Raw genomic sequence first — 19,699 nt, 5'->3', positions numbered from 1 at the left:
TTCCTCTGGCAGCTCATTCCACACATGTACCACCCTCTGCGTGAAAAAGTTGCCCCTTAAGTCTCTTTTATATCTTTCCCCTCTCACCCTAAACCTATGCCCTCTAGTTCTGGACTCCCCGACCCCAGGGAAAAGACTATGTCTATTTATCTCATCCATGTCCCTCATAATTTTGTAAATCTCTATAAGATCACCTCTCAGTCTCCGAAGTTCCAGGGAAAACAGTCTCAGCCTGTTCAGCCTCTCCTCAAATCCTCCAACCCTGGCAACATCCTTGTAAATCTTTTCTGAGCCCTTTCAAGTTTCATGATATCTTTCCGATAGGAAGGAGACCAGAATTGCACGCAATATTTCAACAGTGGCCGAACCAATGTCCTGTACAGTCGCAACATGACCTCCCAACTCCTGTACTCCATACTCTGACCGATAAAGGAAAGCATACCAAATGCCGCCTTCACTATCCTATCAACCTGCAACTCCACTTTCAAGGAGTTATGAACCTGCATTCCAAAGTCTCTTTGTTCAGCAACACTCCGTAGGACCTTACCATTAAGTGTATAAGCCCTGCTAAGATTTGCTTTCCCAAAATGCAGCACCTCCCGTTTATCCAAATTAAACTCCATCTGCCACTTCTCAGCCCATTGGCCCATCTGATTAAGATCCAGTTGTAATCTGAGGTAATCTTCTTCGCTGTCCACTACACCTCCAGTTTTGGTCATCTGCAAACTTACTAACTGTACTACTTATGCTTGCATCCAAATCATTTGTATAAATGACGAAAGTATTGGACCCAGCAACGATTCTTGTGGTACTTCACTGATCACATGCCTCCACTCTGAAAAACAACCCTCCACCACCACCCTCTGTCTTCTACCTTCAAGCCAGTTCTGTATCCACATGGCTAGTTCTCCCTGTATTCCGTGAGATCTAACCTTGCTCACTAGTCTCCCATGTCAAACGCCTTACTGAAGTCCATACAGATCATGTCTACTGCTCTGCCCTCACCAACCCTCTTTGTTACTTCCTCAAAAAACTCAATCAAGTTTGTTGGACATGATTTTGCATGCATAAAGCCACGTTGACTATCCCGAATCAGTCCTTGCCTTTCCAAATACATGTACATCCTGACCCTCAGGATTCCCTCCAACAACTTGCCCACCACCGAGGTCAGGCTCACCAGTCTATAGTTCCCTGGCTTGTCTTTACCGCCCTTCTTAAACAGTGGCACCACGTTATCCAACCTCCAGTCTTCTGGCACCTCACCTGTGACTATCGATGATACAAATATCTCAGCAAGGGGCCTAGCAATCTCTTCTCTAGCTTCCCACAGAGTTCTGGGGTACACCTGATCAGGTCCTGGGGATTTATCCACCTTTATGCATTTCAAGACATTCAGCACTTCCTCCTCTGTAATATGGACATTTTGCAAGGTGTCACCATCTATTTCCCTTCAGTCTATATCTTCCATATCCTTTTCCACAGTAAATACTGATGCAGAATATTCATTTAGTATCTCCCCCATTTTCTGCGGCTCCACACAAAGGCCGCCTTGCTGATCTTTGAGGGGCCCTATTCTCTCCCTAGTTACCCTTTTGTCCTTAATGTATTTGTAAAAACCCTTTGGATTCTCCTTAACTCTATTTGCCAAAGCTATCTCATGTCCTCTTTTTGCCCTCCTGATTTCCCTCCTACAGCCTTTATACTCTTCTAAGGATTCACTCGATCTATCCTGTCTATACCTGCCATATGCTTCCTTCTTTTTCTTAACCAAACCCTCAATTTCTTTCGTCATCCAGCATTCCCTATATCTACCGACCTTTCCGTTCACCCTAACTGGAATATACTTTCTCTAGATTCTCATTTCTGAAGGCTTCCCATTTTCTAGCCATACCTTTACCTGTGAACATTTACCCCCAATTAGCTTTTCAAAGCTCTTGCCTAATTTGTTGTTACTTTTTTTGTCTTCCTTTTTCAAATAAAAATGGTACATTAGCAATTTTTCAGTCCTCTAGGACTTTTCCAGAATTTAAGGATTCCTTGAAAATTTCTATCAGTACATCCGTGTGTCACGTATCAACAGGGTGGTTAAAAAGGCATTTAGTATGCTTGCCTTCATGTGCAGTCCTTTGAGTATAGGAGTGGGAAGTCATATTGAGGTTTTACAGGACTTTGGTGAGGCCTATTCTAGAGTACTATGTCCAGTTCTGGTTGCTCTGTTATAGGAAGGATATTATTAAGCTAGAGAGAGTTCAGAAAACATTTACTAGGATGTTGCTCGGTGTACAAAGTTTGAGTTATAATGAAAGGCTTGATAGGCTAGGATTTTTTCCACTGGAGGTTGAGGGATGACATTATAGATGTTCTAAAATCGTAAGGTGTAATGGTAGGTGGCTTTTCCCTAGGATGGGGGATTTCAAGACTAGGGGGCATATTTTTAAGGTGAGGGGAGAAAGATTTTTAAAAAGGCATTGTTTTTTATACAGCGGGTGGTTTGTGTGTGAATGATCTCCCTGAGAGGGTGGTGGATGCTGGCACAGTTACAACATTTAAAAGACACTTAAATAAGCATAAAAATAGGAAAGTTGGAGGGATATGGAACAAAAATAGAAATTACTGAAAAAAAACCAAGTCTTGGCAGCATCTGTGAAGAGAAGTCAGTTAATGTTTTGGGTTGACTGAACTTTCCTCAGAAGGGATATGGGCCAAGAGCAGGCAGGTGGGACTAATCTAATTTGGGGTTCTGTTCAGCATGGACTGGTTGGACCGAAGGGTCAGTTTATATGCTGTATGATCTATGTCTGTAGCTACTTCCTTCAGTATTCTAAGATGCATCCAATCAAGGCCAGGGAAAGGATCATTCTTTAGCCCTACTAGTTTCCCTCATACTTTATCTCTCTGATAGTTATGTAATTATTTCCTCTCTTCCTTTTGCCTCCTGATTGTTTGACAATTTTGGGATGTTGGTAATGTTTTCTATTGTGAAGACTAATTTAAAAGCATTTATTCAGCTCCTGTGCCATTACCTGGTTTCTCATTATCATTTACCCTGACGTGTTCTTTAAGCAGCCTATGTTCACTTTGGCTTCTATCTTCCTTTAATTCTGTTCAAAGAAGCTTTTGCTCTCAGTTTTGATATTATTTGCAAATTTGCCCACAAAGTTTATCATGTTTCATTTATTTGATCTTCATTTGTTGGTTTTTAAAATTTTCCCAATAATCTAGTTTACTATTAATGTTTGTTTTTTCTCTTTCACTTTGAAGCGATCCTCAACATCTATGGTTAATTTACATATTGCCTTCCTAGAATTCTCCTTCCTTACTTGGATATAGCTTTCCTGTGAACTATGACCTATTTTCTTAGTATGTCTGAAATTCTACCTGATTACAAGCTGTTGTTAAAATTAGTTTTTATTATTGTGTTTACATATTGTATTTTGTAACCAGTGCATTTGTTCATTTTCGTGGTCGAAAGTGCTGTAATTTCACGTTCTTTAATGCACAAGCAACATTATATTGGACAGACTTGCGAATAATCATGTTGCCACATCCCTGATGCTATCAGCATGATTGAATTCCTCTGCAAATTCCTTTGGAAGCCTGGACTACTTTCTACAATAGCATTTCTGCGACTATTTGTGACTTTTGGTCACTTGGAATATCAGTAAAACCAGTTGATGTTAAGCTGCTTATTTTGTCATTGCTCAAGAGCTCTAGCAGTAATGCTTGTAATCAGAGGGCTTTTGATTTTGCCTTAGCTTTAGAATATCATTTTATCGGTTTTATGAAATTAGCGAGCCCGAAGTCTGACTTGAAAGTGCAGAAGGTGGGGAACAGTTTCATCTAGAGGCATTAAGCCTGCATTGAAAATGTTCCTTTAATGCATTGCTGGTTGAACACCTGATTTAAGAATGGAATTGAGAGTTAAAAAGTACATATTGCTGGAAATAATTAAATGCCATGCAAGATCTATTTGTTGAAAATGTGATCACTATTTAATCTGTGCTTTTGGTATGGATGTTTCATTCCATTCTCTGTCCCCATCCCTGCCAGCCCTGCTGATCCTGGGATGGAGAGGGTATAGAAGAATGAGTTATAAAGACTGAATGAGAATCCAGAGTGGCAATTTCCACCTGCCTGACAGCTGCAAACTGGCTTCAGGACCTCATGGGTCTTATCTGCACAAAGCAGATAGATTTCTGTTTGCTGGAGCGGAGAGAAAGAGGAAATAAGTATTTTAAAAATGCAGTAGCCATTTAAAAACAAATGTTGTAACTGAGATTATAGTATATTGGGAGAATGTTCTAATGAAGATTTACTGCCATGTGTGTTGCTTCCCCAGTGCCTGGGCTAAATTGTGCATAAATGTAACCTGGGGTCATTCATGCTTCAGATTGGGTTAGAAGTATTTGGGAGATGGAGAATTGTAACTGGGCTATTTAGAGTTGAATCGTGTATATGTACGCATTTGACTCTTGCTCCTCTCTGTTCTTGGCCTGATTGAGCGGAGGGGGATGTGTTGGTGGGTTGTGTGTGAGGACAAAGTAGGGAAAGTGAGAATGCAGATTACGATTGTGTTCCTCAGATATTGTAGTCTCACTTACCTTGTGAGCTTTTACTGGACAAAAATGAGTGAGTACAATGATTGTGTCCTTTGGATTTTCAGAGGCTATACCATATCCTCGATACCGTGAATAATAAGTAATGTTTAATCTAATAATAAGTGACAAAAACCCTTCTAAACAGCTAAAATTGTCAGTAGAGCTTTTTTGGATTTCTTAGGGTCATAGTGGGCCATTTGGTCCATCATGCTGATTTGTATCATGGCCGTCATCTCTCCCTGATAGTTGTAAGAATGATGTGTCGAATGTGTTTGGTCAAACCACTGATTTGTTGGTCTTCATTAGAGGAGTTGAAAATATGTTTGAATTAATGTAGATCAGAAAATAACTGTCCCCATGGTGCAGTAGGGAGTGCACTTTAAGATGTGAGCTGAGACAGGTTGTTAAGGCACATGAAGGAATGTTTAGTAATGCTTATAGTTAACTGAGAAGAGCTCACTGCTGACATGGGGTACCAAAAGTGCTAATGTATTCAGCACAATCTGATTTTCATGACTTTCAGACCAATGAACAGATGCTTTGTTTTTATTTCAAAAGTGCTGGAGAAGCAATTGGAAATATAGAGTGGGGTTTTGGATAAAGGTTGATTTCATTGGATGAAGGATAAATATTAACATGCGCAACAAGGAAAATACCATCACGTGATCTTTTATGCCCACTGGAGAGGGAAGACTGGAAGACTCATTCAAAAGACAGCACTTTTGACAGTGCAGTATCCCTCACTGCTGGCATATGAAGCACATGTTTGTTCTTAGGCCTTTTGAGTGGGACCTGAATCTACAGGCTTCTGACTTGGAGAGCACTTCAGACTGAGCTATAGCTAACACCGTATCTTGTGTTTGTTTTCCATTTCTGTCTGTCAGCATCGCTGGCTGGCAATATATGTTGCCCATCCATAATTGTCCTTCTGAAGGGCACCAAATGCTAGCCAGCCAGCGATGCCTACATGCCACAAATGACACAAACAAAAATGATTGTAGCTGTCTGGGACAACAGCAATTTTTAGCAAAAATCCTGGATGTGAAACAGTAGAATTAGTAAAATAACTGTTGGATTGCAGGAGGCAGTGGTGATAAGGATGGCAGTGAGAGATTGTGGAAGGATTTGAAAACAATGAGGATTTTAAAATCGAAACATTGCCAGATGAGAAGAGCCAATATGGTTCAGTGATCTCAGGGGTTAGCGAGTTTTGAAAACCGGAACACACTCAACAAACACATCGAGTTCAACCCCATCTACCACCCCCTGAGAAAAGGAACAGGAAGTGACTTCACCACAGGAAATGACATCAACCCAAAGAAACCCAAACATTTAAATAGAAAGCAGGAATTTTCAGCATTGCTTCATGAAGTCCACTGAAAATGTTACCTAGTAAGGTAATGAAATGTCTGGAAATGAACCTTTCAGCTCAGCGAGCAAACCTACATCCAGGATCTCAGGGGTGATTGGAGATAAACATAGGACGAGAAGAAATTCTTGAGTTTTTTTAGGAGAGAAAAGTTCCACATCCTTCTCCTTTTAGCTTTACTTGCTTTTTCTGTGATGAAGATGGATGCCTTTAGTCTGCACTTCTCCTCGAGGTTTTCAAGTCAGACAGGTTAACAGGCAGTCTGCATATATTCCTCAGCAGTGAGATTGGCTTCAATGAGAGGTAGTACCTTTCCTTTGAGGAGGAAGAGAACTAAATCCCAGAGACATGAAAGCTACACTATGGGGAATGGATTGGTTTACATTCCAACTTTGGAGAGATGTAGAACAAAGCAGCTTTTATTCCTCTATCTCCAGTGATTTTTTTGGTTCAGTTTTGCTATTTTCTTTGTTAGCCTGATCCTTTGTGGATTGTTGCAGCTCTTTCCTGTTCCACTGACCGGCCATGTTATTTCACCTGCTGTGTACATCACTCCTTTTTTATTCAAGGATTAACATTCCTTCTGATTAAAGTTCAAGTGACTATATTTGGCAGCCAAATTGTAAACGGCAAATCTCCTGAACAAATGGCAAGTGATTTGTAATTAAATTATTATCTTTTAATAATTTTTGCAGCACTATGGAATTTTGATTGTCTATGGTCAGCAGGGAAAGAGAGTTTATTGATGATATCTTTGCTCCAAAACTCTTTTTATAGAAGGAAATCAAGACATTTCCTAGATTTTTTTTTCTCTCTATGAAGATCAATTTTAGCACTGCTGATTACTCCTGCTGATTTAGCACTCCTGCTTGGCTGTCCTAGTGCTGTCAGTTAGAGGGGGCATCTGAGCATGTCAAATGGGGGACGGGGTGGATGTGATAGATAGCTTGACTCTTTCAGATCAGTTTATACCTGGCACTCATCGGGGTGAGACTACAGGTTGGGACTGGTAACTGGGGCATCACACAGCATTAAATATCTGTAATGCTGCTATTAGAGTGGCCAATAAAGAGAGGGAGAGACTCCACCCAAGTTCTTCAGGTCTGTGCTAAAAAAAATTTTCACCCTTGTTAGAGAAAAGTTAAAATATTGAGCTGAAGGGCTATTTTCTTCAATAAAAGTGGTGAGTGGGCATAACAAGATAGTGCCAATCCTTGCTCATCTATTTTCTTTTAGAAAGTGGAAACCTCTGGCCTTTTTTTTGATCTTGATGTTTTGTTGGGTATGTGTTCTGTATCCAGCAGAGTTGCCCTGGAGCATCGATTTTAGTTCCCCTGCTCAGACATCTTACAACACACCTCTGAAGTTGGAGGAATCTGCATCGAGTCTTCCTAGCCCAGAGGTGGGGATGCTGCTACTGTGCTGCATGTACCCTTCTGGAACTTTTGTTTGGCTGATTGCTTGCACTTGTTTTGAAATGGCTTTGGTCTCTCTCTGGTTTATCCTTTCTCTGGAGAACTGTTTGGGGTCAATATTTAATGTCTTCTCCCAAAGACCTAACTGAGGTTGGAAGTCTTTGTGTGAAAAGTCAGTGTGGAGCTACGATTCTGAACCTGTTTGGATGTATTGCTGCACACATGATCGCTTCCCATCAATTTACCGCTGCTCCCTTCACTTGCATTGGTCAGTTGGTCATTAAACATGCCAATTCTTATCATGTCTTACTGTTCCATGGCCAGTTTGTGTATAAACAAAATCTATTACCTGATTGGATGGCTCTTAACTGTCAGCCAAGTAGCATTCGTAAAAATAATGAACAAAAATGTTGGAAGTATATTTTAGTGGCACTATGGCTTTTCTCCTTTGTTGGCCTATCGAACGGTTTTCATTTTTTTGGAAATTCTGGAACATTCCTGTAGAATTGGCAACCCTGATGGGAACTTGCAATACTGTTTGTTGGACTGAAGAATAAACTTGGTTGAAGAGTTGAGAATTGAGATGAATTGACAGTGCAAGATGCTCCAAGTTAGAAATGACTAGGGCAGTTGAGGTGAACTGGAGAATTGCAATTAGTGGATATCTCTTGTGATTTTAAAAGCTGAAGGCTTTTTGGAGGAAGGATTGATTTGAGGGTGGTTAGGAATTGCTCAGTTATGAAATTTTGCAGCAACATTCTGTGCTCAACAACCTAAGTGAACTTTTCAACTTCTTCGTGCAGCTATGTAAACACTGATGTTGTGTCCAAATGATTAATTCAGCAGCATTAGGAAAGTGATAAGGCCTATTCTGCAGCGAAATGAACTTGAAACTTTTCCTGCCCCCCCACTTCAGTTTAATTTCTGGTTCTCTCGGAATATTGGGCTCCACTTCCTGTGTGATCAGAGTCCATATTTGTCCATATTCTTTGACTGCTAAATTGCATTAAAGAAGAAAAGAGACTTGGGATTTTTGTCTTTTTGATTTCAAGGTTTCAAAGCTTTTTACAGCCAATATTATTTGTTATCATGTAATCACTGTGTTCGTGTAGAAAATTAAACACTCAATTTGTGCATAGCAAGGTCCTACAAACAGCAATGACCAGATAATCAAAATCAATAAAATATATTATGTTAACCTGGGAGAGCTCATTGTCTTCGGGATTTTGGTTTAATCAGTTAAATGGCAATTAGGGTGCAGCAGCTTCTCAGTTATACTCTGGAATGTCAGCCTAAATTTTAGGCTCGAGTCTCTGGAATGGGACTTAAACCCACAACAGTCTGACTTTGAGGCGAGAGTGCTGCCAACTGAGTATTAATAGTTTTAACTGTGTTAATTTGCTATTCTGTAAGAAGCAGTCAGTGTGTGAATCATGCCCAAGCACATTTAATGGCTTTATTGAGGCGGATTTGTTTCTCCAAATCAAATTAGAAATTGTACACTGTGACCTTTTTCATGAAGTTAGTTACATCTCATCAGCAGTAGTCATTAGAACTTGGGTCATTTGTGATATTTTCATTAGCCTTTTATGCTAAATTCTGATGGAACTACTGACCCATTCAGCTTCACTTTTGGCTCAACTATCATTAAACCGTTGTCAAGGTTATGGGGTATATTATGATACATATAGACCATGTAATCTAATTTAGTTCTGATTACTACATTTAAATTTTCACACAGATTTTTAATTTTCTAAACAGTCTGGTGAAGCGGAGCAACTCAAGTAGTCAAGGTAATTTTCTCGAAGTGTTCAAGACTGAATTTTTAAAAAATGTTCATGGGATGGCAGTCTCATTGGCAAGGTCAGCATTTATGATCTATCCACAACTGTCTTGGGATAGGCAGTGGTAAATTGCCATCAATTCAGGCAGCATCCAAGGACAGGCAAAATCGACGTTTCGGGCAAAAGCCCTCCATCAGGAATAAAGGCAGAGAGCCTGAAGCGTGGAGAGATAAGCTAGAGGAGGGTGGGGTGGGGATAGAGTAGCATAGAGTACAATAGGTCAGTGAGGGAGGAGATGAAGGTGATAGGTCAGGGAGGAGAGGGTGGAGTGGATAGGTGGAAAAGGAGCTGGGCAGGTCGGACAAGTCCGGACCAGACAAGGGGACAGTGTTGAGCTGGAGGTTAGAAACTAGGATGAGGTGGGGGAAGGGGAAATGAGGAAGCTGTTGAAGTCCACATTGATGCCCTGGGGTTGAAGTGTTCCGAGGCGAAAAATGAGGCGTTGTTCTTCCATGCGTCTGGTGGTGAGGGAGCGGCAGTGGAGGAGCCCCAGCACCTTCATATCCTCGTCAGAGTGGAAGGGGGAGTTGAAATGTTGGGCCACGGGGCGGTTTGGTTGATTGGTGCGGGTGTCTCGGAGATGTTCCCTGAAGCGTTCTGCTAGGAGGCGCCCAGTCTCTCCGATGTAGAGGAGACCGCATCAGGAGCAACGGATACAATAAATGATATTAGTGGATTTGCAGGTAAAACTTTGATGGATGTGGAAGGCTCCTTTAGGGCCTTGGATGGAGGTGAGGGAGGAGGTGTGGGCACAGGTTTTACAGTTCCTGCGGTGGCAGGGGAAAGTGCCAGGATGGGAGGGTGGGTCGTAGGGGGGCGTGGACCTGACCAGGTAGTCACGGAGGGAGCGGTCTTTGCGGGGGGTGGGGAGGGAAATATATCCCTGGTGGTGGGGTCTGTTTGGAGGTGGCGGAAATGTCGGTAGATGATTTGGCCGACATTTCCGCCGCATAAACCAAATCATCCACCGACATTTCCGCCACGGACCAGCTTTTATAGGCACAGTATTTACATGTCTGTTCCAATTCAATTTCTATTTAATGGTAACCCTAAGAATGTTGATTGTAAGGGATTCAGAGATGGTGATGGTCTTGAATGTCAAGGTGCAATGATGGGATTCTCCAACTTGTTGGAGCTAATCATTGCCTGGCTGTTGTGTTACTTACTACTTGTCAGCCCAGCTCTGAGAGTTAACCAGGTCTTGTTGCATGGGCTTGCACATCTAAGGAGTTGTGAAATTTGCTGAAGATTTGCAATCATTAGAGAAAATCCCCTTTTAGCTTAGGCTGCAGGGAACATTATTGATGAAGCAGTGATGATGTTTAGGCTAAGCATACCCCCCTGAGGAGCATCTCAGCGATGTCCTGGGGCTGAGATGATTGGCCTCCAACAACCAAAACCATTTTCCTTTGTGTTAGGTATTACTCCAACTAATGTTCCTACTAATTCTCCTCTTCTGCGCAGACCTCCAAAGTCTGTGTGCAACAGAGACTTATAGAACCAGAAGTCAATGCTGTGAATGGTGTTGGTAAAACATGATATGCATGGACTCATAATTGTTGAGCTAACCTTGTCCTTCAAGAAAATAATGAATTAGGGCGCACAGTTCAGTGCCATGGGAAAGTTTAGCCTTGGTATCAGTTAATATTATGTAAAGAAAAGGATGATTTGTGTGATGCATTAATTGAAACAGGATTTGTAGGGAAGGTTTAATAAAAACACAATGACCCTTTAGGATAACCATAGTTGATGAGGCGTACCTCCTTTAGCAAATGGCTATGGTCTGACTAATACAGAAAATGAAACAATACCTCAATGTGATTTTGATGCCATTTGCTCTTCACATGCTATTCTGCCTGAATAGATAATGAAACTGCACAAAGCTGAAAAGTATGAGCTGGGAAGGAACAAGCTTAACTAATGTCTGTACATGTAGTTAAATATCAGTTACTTCATCAATATCTTTATAGTATCCAAATTTTCTGACCCATTGAATGAGAAAGCTGGGCTGTAATTTTCTATGGTTTTAATAGAAATCAGGAACAGCACTATATTAATTTTGGCAAATGGCTGTATTTCATGTGTTTCCTTGTGAATTTTGTGCTTATGAAGGCAAGGGATAATAATACGGAGGAAGTTAACCTTTAATATGTTGAGCACAGGTTAGATTAAGTTTAGCATCAGCCAGGCCAGAATATTCATTTTTCTTCAAAACGCAGAGGTGGCATTACACACTTCAGGAGCCGGTGGAACTCGAAACCAGGTGTCCTGGCTCAAAAGTAGGGAAATGACCACTGTGCCATAAGAACCGTCAGAATGTTAACATAGTACAGGGTTAACCTCAAACACTTAAATTGGCTTGAAGGTAGGAAACAGAGGGTGGTGGTGGAAGGTATTTTTTGGACTGGAGGCATGTGACCAATGGTGTGCCACAAAAATCTGTGCTGCGTCCATTGCTTTTTGTCATTTATGTAAAACAAAATTGATGTGAATATAGAAGGAGTGATTAGTAAGTTTGTAGATGACACTAAAATTGGTAATGTAGTCAGCAGTGAAGGTGATCATCTCAGTACAACTTAATCAGTTGGGCCACTGGGCTGAGGAGTGGCAGATTTAATTTAGCTAAATGTGTTGCATTTGGGTAGGCCAAATCAGGGCAGGACTTCCCACACTTAATGATAGGATCCTGGGGAGTGTTGCCGAGCAAAGAGACCTTGGAGTGCAGGTTCATAGTTCCTTGAAGATGGAGTGGATGGGGTAGTGAAGAAGGCACGGAGCCTGTCCCCGTTACTCAGAAGGGAAGGGTGAAGAAGAGCAGAGCAGTAGTAATTGGGGACTCGATAGTTCGTGGCACAGATAGGCGGTTTTGTGGGAACGAGAGAGACTCACGTTTGGTATGTTGCCTCCCAGGTGCAAGGGTACGTGATGTCTCTGATCGTGTTTTCCGGGTCCTGGAGGGGGAGGGGGAGCAACCCGAAGTCGTGGTCCACATTGGCACCAACGACATAGGTAGGAGGAGTGCTGAGGATGTTAGACAGGCTTTCAGGGAGCTAGGTTGGAAGCTTGGAGTTAGAACAAACAGAGTTGTTGTCTCTGGTTTGTTACCCGTGCCACGTGATAGAGATTCGGGGAATAGGGAGAGAGAACAATTAAATGCGTGGCTTCAGGGATGGTGCAGGAGGGAGGGGTTCCAGTTTTTGGATAACTGGGGTTCTTTCTGGGGACGGTGGGACCTCTATAAACAGGATGGTCTACACCTGAACCTGAGGGGAACCAGTATCCTTGGGGGGAGGTTTGCTAGTGCTCTTGGGGGGGGTTTAAACTAACTCGGCAGGGGCATGGGAACCCAGATTGTAGCTTCAGGGTGCAGGGCCTGGAGTGTAGGGAGGTGAGGAACATGGCATCAATTTCCAAGGAGGGTGCCTGTAAACAGGGAAGTGGCTTGAAGTGTGTATACTTCAATGCAAGAAGTATACGAAATAAGGTAGGTGAACTTGCAGCGTTGGTTGGTACCTGGGACTTCGATGTTGTGGCTATTACGGAGACATGGCTAGAACAGGGACAGGATTGGCTGTTGCAGGTTCCGGGATTTAAATGTTTTAGTAGGTTTAGAGGTGGGGGTAAAAGAGGGGGAGGTGTGGCATTGCTTGTCAAAGATAGTATTACAGCGGTGGAAAGGACGATGGATGAGGACTTGCCATCTGAGGTAGTTTGGGCTGAGGTTAGGAATAGGAAAGGTGAGGTCACCCTGTTAGGAGTCTTTTACAGGCCTCCTAATAGTCCTAGAATCATTGAAGAAAGGATTGGGAAGGTGATTCAGGAGATGAGTGACAGTAATAGGGTGGTTGTTATGGGGGACTTTAACTTTCCTGATATTGATTGGGAAAGCTATAGCTCAAGTTCGTTAGATGGGTCAGTGTTTGTTCAATGTGTGCAGGAGAGTTTCCTGACACAATATGTAGACAGGCCAACAAGAGGTGAGGCCATACTGGATTTGGTTCTGGGTAACGAACCAGGCCAGGTGTTAGAATTAGAGGTAGGTGAGCACTTTGGGGATAGTGACCATAATTCGGTGATTTTTACACTCGTGATGGAGAGGGATAAGTGTGTACTACAGGGCAAGAATTATAGCTGGGGTAAGGGAAATTATGATGCGGTGAGGTATGACTTAGGATGTGTGGCTTGGAAAAGTAGACTCCAAGGCAAGAGTGTAAATGATATGTGGAACTTGTTCAAGGGGCAACTATTGAGTGTCCTTGATAATTATGTACCTGTCAGGCAGGTAGGAAAGGGTCGTGCGAGGGAGCCGTGGTTTAATAAGGAATTGGAATCCCTTGTTAAATGGAAGAGGGCGGCCTATCTCAAGATGAGACGTGAAGGTTCAATTGGGGCGATTGAGAGTTATAGGGTAGCCAGGAAGGACCTGAAGAGAGAGCTAAAAGCAGCAAGGAGGGGACATGAAAGGTCCTTAGTAGATAGGATTAGGGAAAACCCTAAGGCTTTCTATAGGTATGTTAGGAATAAAAGAATGACTAGGGTAGGAATAGGTCCAGTCAAGGATAGTAGGGGGAAGTTGCGTGTGGAGGCGGAAGAGATTGGGGAGACACTGAATGAATACTTTTCTTCAGTATTCACTCAGGAACAGGGCATTGTTGTCGATGAGAATACTGAGGCACAAATAAGTAGAATGGATGGCTTTGAGGTATGTAGAGAAGAGGTGTTGGAAATCCTGGAAAAGGTGAAAATTGATAAGTCCCCTGGGCCTGATGGCATTTATCCTAGGATTCTCTGGGAAGCAAGGGAGGAGATTGCAGAGCCATTGGCCTTGATTTTTATGTCCTCTTTGTCTACAGGAGTAGTCCCAGAAGACTGGAGGATAGCAAATGTGGTTCCCTTGTTCAAAAAGGGGAGTAGGGATAGCCCTAGTAACTATAGGCCGGTGAGTCTCACTTCTGTTGTGGGCAAAGTCTTAGAGAGAATTGTAAGGGATAGGATTTATGCACATCTAGATAGGAATAATGTGATCAAGGATAGTCAGCATGGTTTTGTGAAGGGCAAGTCGTGCCTCACAAACCTTATTGAATTCTTTGAAATGGTGACGAAGGAGGTTGATGAGGGGAAAGCGGTAGATGTGGTATATATGGATTTTAGTAAGGCGTTTGATAAGGTTCCCCATGGTAGGCTACTGCAGAAAATACGGAGATATGGCATTGAGGGTGAGTTGGAGGTTTGGATTAGGAATTGGCTGGATGGAAGAAGACAGAGGGTAGTAGTTGATGGCAAAGTTTCTTCATGGAGTGCCGTCACTAGCGGTGTTCCGCAAGGATCTGTTTTGGGACCATTGCTGTTTGTCATTTTTATAAATGACCTGGAAGAGGGGTTAGAAGGTTGGGTGAGCAAGTTTGCGGATGACACGAAAGTCGGAGGAGTTGTTGACAGTGAGGAAGCATGTGGCAGGTTACAGCAGGATATAGAGAAGCTGCAGAGCTGGGCAGAAAGGTGGCAGATGGAATTCAATGTAGCTAAGTGTGAGGTGATTCACTTTGGGAAGAATAACAAAAAGATGGGGTACTGGGCTAATGGTCGGATACTTGGTAGTGTGGATGAGCAGAGGGATCTTGGTGTCCATGTACACAGATCTCTGAAAGTTGCCACCCAGGTAAATAGTGCGGTGAGGAAGGCATATGGCGTACTGGCTTTTATTGGTAGAGGAATTGAGTTCCGGAGTCCTGAGGTCATGATGCAGTTGTATAAGACTCTGGTACGGCCGCATCTGGAATATTGTGTGCAGTTTTGGTCGCCATACTATAGGAAGGATGTGGAGGCATTGGAACGGGTGCAGAGGAGGTTTACCAGGATGTTGCCTGGTATGGAAGGAAAATCGTATGAGGAAAGACTGAGGCACTTGGGGCTGTTCTCACTAGAGAAAAGAAGGTTTAGGGGTGACTTGATTGAGGTGTACAAGATGATTAGGGGGTTAGATAGGGTCGACAGTATGAACCTTTTCCCGCGTATGGAGTCGGGAATTACAAGGGGGCATAGCTTTAAATTAAGGGGGGGTAGATATAGGACTGATGTTAGGGGTAGGTTCTTCACTCAGCGAGTCGTTAGTTCATGGAATGCCCTGCCAGTAACAGTGGTGGACTCTCCCTCTTTATGGGCATTTAAGAGGGCATTGGATAGGTATATGGAGGATAGTGGGTTAGTGTAGTTTAGGTGGGCTTGGATCGGCGCAACATCGAGGGCCCAAGGGCCTGTACTGCGCTGTAATGTTCTATGTTCTATGTTCTATGTTCTAAGGCATTTGGTATACTTCTCTTTATTGGTCAGTGCATTAAGTAGAAGAGTTGGGATGTCATGTTGCAGCTGTAGAGGACGTTAGTTCGGTCACTTTTGGAGTACTGCGTTCATTTCTGGTCACCCTGCTATAGAAAAGATGTTGTTAAACTTGAAAGGGTACAGAAAAGATCTTTGAGAATGTTCCAGGGTTGAAGGGTTTGAGCTATAGGGAGAGGCTGAGACTATTTTGCCTGAGGGGTGAAGTTATAGAAGTTTATAAAATCATGAGAGACATGGATAGGGTGAATAGGCAAGTTTTTTTCCCCCCCAGGACAGGGGAGTCCAAAACTAGAGGATATTGGTTTAAGGTGAGAGGAGCAAGATATAAAAGGAACGTAAGAGGCAACATTTTCACAGAGATGGTGGTGCCTGAATGGAATGAGCTGCCAGAGGAAGTGGTGGAGGCTGGTACAATTTCAACACTTGAAATGCAGTTGGATGGATATTTGAATAGGAAGGGTTTGGAGGGATATGGGTCAAATGCTTGTAAATGAAATTAAATGAATCTAGGATATCTGATCGACATGGACGAGTTGGACTGAAGGATCTGTTTCTATGCTATACGTTTCTTAGACTCTATGACATGTTTTCTGTTCCATAAGAGTACCTGTAATGTTTTTTATTCCAAGCCATCCTGTGAACTCTCTGAATGATACTGGCAGAATACAGTATCAATACAGAATTAGAAATGGTTGTGCCTCGATGTTCAGTTGGGATGCCACTGAAATTGCCCAAATTCATTTTAACAGGTGGATATGAACAACCTACCTCCTGCCTTTTAAAAGAAACTCAATATCAAATACATTAAATTGGATGCTAATTAAATTCACACTGAGAATTCAGCATATTCTCTATGTTTTAACATTCTCTTCTGTAATTCAGTGGCATGCCAATTTGCTGCAGCGTTATCTGTCAGTTGTTTAACAAGTGTAAAATTTTGTGTGCTATCATAGCAAGTGATCTTGAAGTGTCCACTTAGTAAAGACTAATCTATTTAAATCTGCGTGCCTCTGTTGACCTCTCTTTCTGTGACATTCAGTCTGCCTTTTAAATAGTTTCTTGTCAACAGACCCAAGGGTATTTTTTGTAATGTGGCTCTCTATTCTATTTTAATGATGCATAGCACATTTTCACCTACCTCTTTCCAAATGTTAAGTATTCTGCTGTTAATACACAGGCTGACATCTGAGCACTGTCATTTAATAAGCTCTTGCTCCAGATACTGAAGAACATTAACTGACTTTTTTTTTGTGATGCGATGGTTTAAGATGTGCTGCAGGATATAATATATCTGAAAAACACTGGTATTTCGACACTATGAAACTTACTGGTTTGACACCGTTGTGGAGTGTTATTTTGTATTCCAAAACACAATTTGTATTTGTGTGCAAAAACAAGATTTCAATAAGCAAGTCATTAATTGATGGAACAGAAGCGGGAGAGAGAGAGAGACAATAAAAGTAATTAGTAGTAATGAATTCAAATGCAAATTAGATGGATATCTTATAGAAAAATCACACTTTGGGGTGCAGTATGTCAGTAGTTTAAGATATAATCTGTCAGAAATGTCATTCATTTACAGTAACAGGTGATTTTGCTTTTACAGATTCCCAATTTTATCTGACTGGATGTTTTCTTGCCTTTCTATGTGTATTGCAGTGCTTCATAGAGATTTATTGATATGATTAGCCATCAGTTTTAGTTTTCATTGTACCATGTGACAACGTAGAAGGAGACCTAACAATGCTCATTTTATGTTGTTTTACAATTCCTACTTCATCAATTAAAATGGCCATATAATTTGCAAAAATGTAATGCACAGTTCGCTCAGCAAACAATGATAGGGCTGCTTTCCTACACACAACTGGCAACTTAATTGTGTGTCTTTCCTAGTTCCTCAGTTTGAAACACACTGTGAGTACATACAGGCCACTCTGCAGGAGTTCTTAGACTGGCTTCATGATGAATCCGACGACTCAACTGGACAATTCGCTGCTTACCCTCGTTCTCGGTATTGGGGCTATTGTGATTACAAGTACGTCGCCATGATCTTCAAAGAAAAGGCTGAGGTCTTCCAGGTAACCAAACAGTTCAGAGTATAAAACAAAATATTGCGCATGCTGAAGATCTGAAACAAAAACTGAAATTGCTGGGGAGACTCAGCAGGTCTGACAGTGGAGTGATGGCTAATTATATGAATAATCGAGAGTGTGGTGCTGGAAAAGCACAGCAGATCAGTCAGCGTCTGAGGAGCAGGAGAATCGATGTTTCGGGCAAAAGCCCTTCATCAGGAATGAGGATTATATCAATAATCATATCTGTGGAGAGAAATCAGAGTTAACATTTCAAGTCCACTGACCCTTCAGAACTAGTCTTGCTTGATATCGAAATGTTCCCTGCGAAATTAGTACCTATTAGTTTTCATGTTTTGTAATTGCTGTTTGCTGTCTCAGTTGGACATATTTCACGACTTTTCAAAAAAGGGGGACCTTTCCCTGATGCTTCAACTGATATCCTTTAAACAGTATCAGGCAAAATAGATTATCTGAGGAAGGGTCACTCGACCCACAACATTAACTCTGATTTCTCTCTACATATGCTGCCAGACCTGCTGACGTTTCTGTTTTTGTTTCTGATTTACAGCGTCCACCGTTCTTTTGCTTTTTTTTTTAAACCAATTATCTGGTTAGTACCACATTGCTGCTTGTGGGAAATTGCTTGTGCAAATTGGCTGCTTTGTTTTCCACAATGTAAGTTACTTCAGATCAGTACTTGGAAGTGGTTTGGGAGTTCCTGAGTTTGTGAAAGACATTATGTAAATGCACTCAATAAAATCTGGAATAGAAAGCTGATCTAATGACAACCATTCCAGGACAAAGCAAACTGCTTGATTGGTACTCCATCCACCACCCTCACCATTCATTTAATTTAATGCCGATGCATAGTTGTATACATGCAACTTGTAATGGTACATACTGTAGTAACCAACCAAAGCTATTTCGCCAGCACCTTCCAAAACTGAGACCTCCAACGTCTAGAAGGTTAAGAATGTCAGATTGATTAATGGTCAATAACCACCACATTGCAAGTTCCCCTTCAAGCCACATGCCTTCCTGACTTGGAAGCAATTCATTGTTCCTTCACTGTTGCTGGGTCAAAACCCAGAAATTCCCTTAAAAGTGTTGCTATATCCCAAGGACTGCAGCAGATCAAGAAGGCAGCTCACCACCATGGTCTCCACGGGAAATAAAAAAGATCAATGAATGCAAGCCTAGCCCAAGATGTTGCTATCCCGTGAAAGAGTTTAAGGAAATGTTTTTTTAAAAAAATCATCTGGTTCACCGATGTCCTTCAAGTCTGACCTACATATGACTCCACATGCATAACTATGTGATTGATTCTTAAATGTCCTCTGAAATGGCCTAACAAGCCATTCAGTTGTTTCAGAAGTGTGACAAAGTTGAAATTGAGAAATAAAACTGGGCAGACCATCCTGCATTGACCGAGGCACCAGAAATGACAATCCTTGTCAACCTTGCAATTCCTTCTTGCTAATCGAGACAGCTGTTCCACAGACTAGTCAAGCAACAGTCTTACTAAGTTATACTCTCAAGAATTATACTTTACATATTTTAGCTAATACCATTGCCATCCTTGAGTATGTTCTGTAGCACTAAATGTGACACAACAATGGTATGCAAAAAGGATGGAGTTGCCTTGAGAGTTCTGAACATTGACTCCAGATTCCATAAAGTCTTAAGGCATCAGATCAAACACTGGCAAGAAAACTTCTCGTACCACATGCTTGTCCCCTTGGCTGATGAATCAGTTTTCCTCATATTGAACATTACTTGGAGGCAATACGGAGGGTGGTAAGAGTGCAAAATGACTTAGTGTTGCTCGATAGTGCCACTGCTGACGAATTCCAAAAACACAACTGAGAGACTTACTCTGTGGTCGGTGGTGTGGGAACCAACAAAAGAGAAAAATTCATTGATTTTGTCCTCACTGACTGACTTGTTGCCGATGTCTGTCCCGAGCAGTATCTGTCGGAGTGATTTTAGCACAGTCATTGTGGAGACTCAGTCACATCTTGACACTACCATTGTGCCCAAAGGGACAAACTTAGAACTG

At 41.9% G+C, this 19,699-nt stretch overlaps 1 protein-coding gene across 3 annotated transcripts in view; it reads left to right on the top strand.

Moving 5' to 3' along the window:
- Positions 1–19,699, top strand: part of hspbap1 (hspb associated protein 1) — an 89,313-nt gene that overhangs the window by 4,928 nt on the left and 64,686 nt on the right. For all 3 annotated transcript variants that reach the window (XM_087989338.1, XM_087989336.1, XM_043694264.2), the window contains exon 3: positions 17,459–17,643. In XM_087989338.1, coding sequence (XP_087845464.1) covers positions 17,459–17,643 — 185 coding nt within the window. The remainder of the gene's footprint in view (positions 1–17,458; positions 17,644–19,699) is intronic.

Source organism: Chiloscyllium plagiosum, unplaced genomic scaffold (genome assembly GCF_037043375.1).
Source record: "Chiloscyllium plagiosum isolate Xiang-an unplaced genomic scaffold, Cpla_swu_hap1 HiC_scaffold_7, whole genome shotgun sequence".
NCBI lineage: Eukaryota > Metazoa > Chordata > Chondrichthyes > Orectolobiformes > Hemiscylliidae > Chiloscyllium > Chiloscyllium plagiosum.
The sequence above is the reverse complement of the archived record's forward strand: the minus strand, read 5'-3'. Positions and strand labels throughout refer to the sequence as shown.